Here is a 1,569-nt window from a genome sequence, read left to right as displayed (position 1 = left end):
GGCGCCCCAGTGGGAGGCGAGGGGGCAGGGGGAGTGGGAGGACTGGGGTGCCCAAGAAGCCAGGAGGACTTCCTCCAGTGGGAGGACACGGTCCCCACATAACGTACAGGGAGGGGAGCCGGGCCGGAGCGACGGGACGGACTGGGGAGATAGCAGGATTTTAGGGGTTCCCGCCCCTGCCCCGGGTCCTGCTCCTTTCTCTGGCAGCAAGGAGCCTTCGCGGGTGGAGCAGGCAGGAGGGTCTGCGTCCCCCTCGGGGGCTCCTGGGGGAGCGTGTTGCGCGGGGGGAGGGGGACCACTCGCTGTCGTGAGTGAGCCCCCCGTGCTCCTTGGCCTCCATCCCCTCCAGGTGGGCTGCCTGCCCTGGGCCTGGAGCACCAGTGCCAACGGGTCCCTGGTGGTCCTGTCGCCCGGCGGCCGCAACCCGGTGCTGCCCGGCGCGCCCTGCGAGTCGGCGCCGCACGCCCTGCTCTGCGGCCTGGTGGGCACGCTCCCGCTCACCGTGTTCCTGCGCGTCTCCTCCTTGCCGAAGGTCATCCTGCTGTCCGTGCTCGCCACGTCCTACATCCTGGTCCTGGAGCTCAGCGGCTACACCAGGGCCGCGGGGTAGGTGCCCCCCCGGAACAGCCTGGTGCGCACCGCGAACCCGCGTGTGTCGCCGCGTGTGCCGGTGTGCGGGTCGGGGCTCACGGGCTCTGCGGCTTCTCTGTTCCCCCATTTCAGCCCCGATTCCGGCGAGGCCTCGGGTTCCGGCGAGACGTGGCTCTCGGCCTGGGTCCCGGGTGCCACTGCGAGTGGGACACCTCAGGGCGCTCTTCGGATAGTCTTGTGTTTGGTGACGAAGGCTCGGCACTGACTGGTTTCTCCCTCGTCTCCCCCAAGGGGCGGCCCGGTCTCTGGGGGCAGCTTCGAGCCGGTCGTGGCCATCCTGCTGTTCTCGTGCACGCTGGCCCTGCACGCCCGGCAGGTGGACATCAAGCTGCGGCTGGACTACCTGTGGGCTGCGCAGGCAAGACGAGCCTTCTGCGTCCTTGGGGGGCGGGGTTCCCGGGGTCCCGGCTGTGGGCAGCAGTGTCCGGGGTGCGCCAGGGGGCCGGGGCCGGAGGGAGGGCAGTGCGGGAAGCCTGGCGGGGCCTCTGGGGAGCCCTGCCCACAGTCAGTGTGGCGGCGGCTTTACGAGAAGCAGGGGGGTGACGGTGCGGAGGGGCTCAGCGTCCCCTGGCTGGACGGACAGCGGGTCCGGTGGGTCACGGGAAGCCTGGAATGCGCAGACTCTCACACTGCAGTGGGGGCTGGATTGGTACTTAACATGGCCACGGGGAGCTCCGCCACGAGCGGGGTGGGCGGGCGTGGGGGCTGTCCCGGGCCCTGACGTCGGGGAGGGCAGGCGACGGCCACGCCCCTGCCGGGGTCCAGGTCCACCTTTGGGTCTGTCTGGGCCATGTGGCGGCCGGGGGACCCCCACTTCTAAGCGCCTGCTGCCCAGTGCTGTCCTCACTCCACGTGTGGGTCTGGATTCTGGGTGGGCGGGGGCCGCTGGGACCCGAGCCCCTCGGCCGCCTGCCCCTG

General features: G+C 71.3%; 1 protein-coding gene across 1 annotated transcript; it reads left to right on the top strand.

The window, feature by feature from the left end:
- Positions 1-349: 349 nt before the first annotated feature.
- On the top strand, positions 350-1,080 carry LOC111734556 (adenylate cyclase type 1-like; the record flags this gene model as incomplete). Its single annotated transcript, XM_023526650.1, has 2 exons — positions 350-606; positions 883-1,080. Coding segments are annotated over 2 exons (455 nt in total), but the record flags the coding sequence as incomplete, so codon positions are not given.
- Between the last annotated feature and the right edge of the window lie 489 nt (positions 1,081-1,569).

The sequence above is a fragment of the Pteropus vampyrus genome, unplaced genomic scaffold, assembly GCF_000151845.1.
Source record: "Pteropus vampyrus isolate Shadow unplaced genomic scaffold, Pvam_2.0 Scaffold1835, whole genome shotgun sequence".
Taxonomy (NCBI): Eukaryota; Metazoa; Chordata; class Mammalia; order Chiroptera; family Pteropodidae; genus Pteropus; species Pteropus vampyrus.
This window is presented reverse-complemented; position numbering and strand designations above follow the sequence as displayed.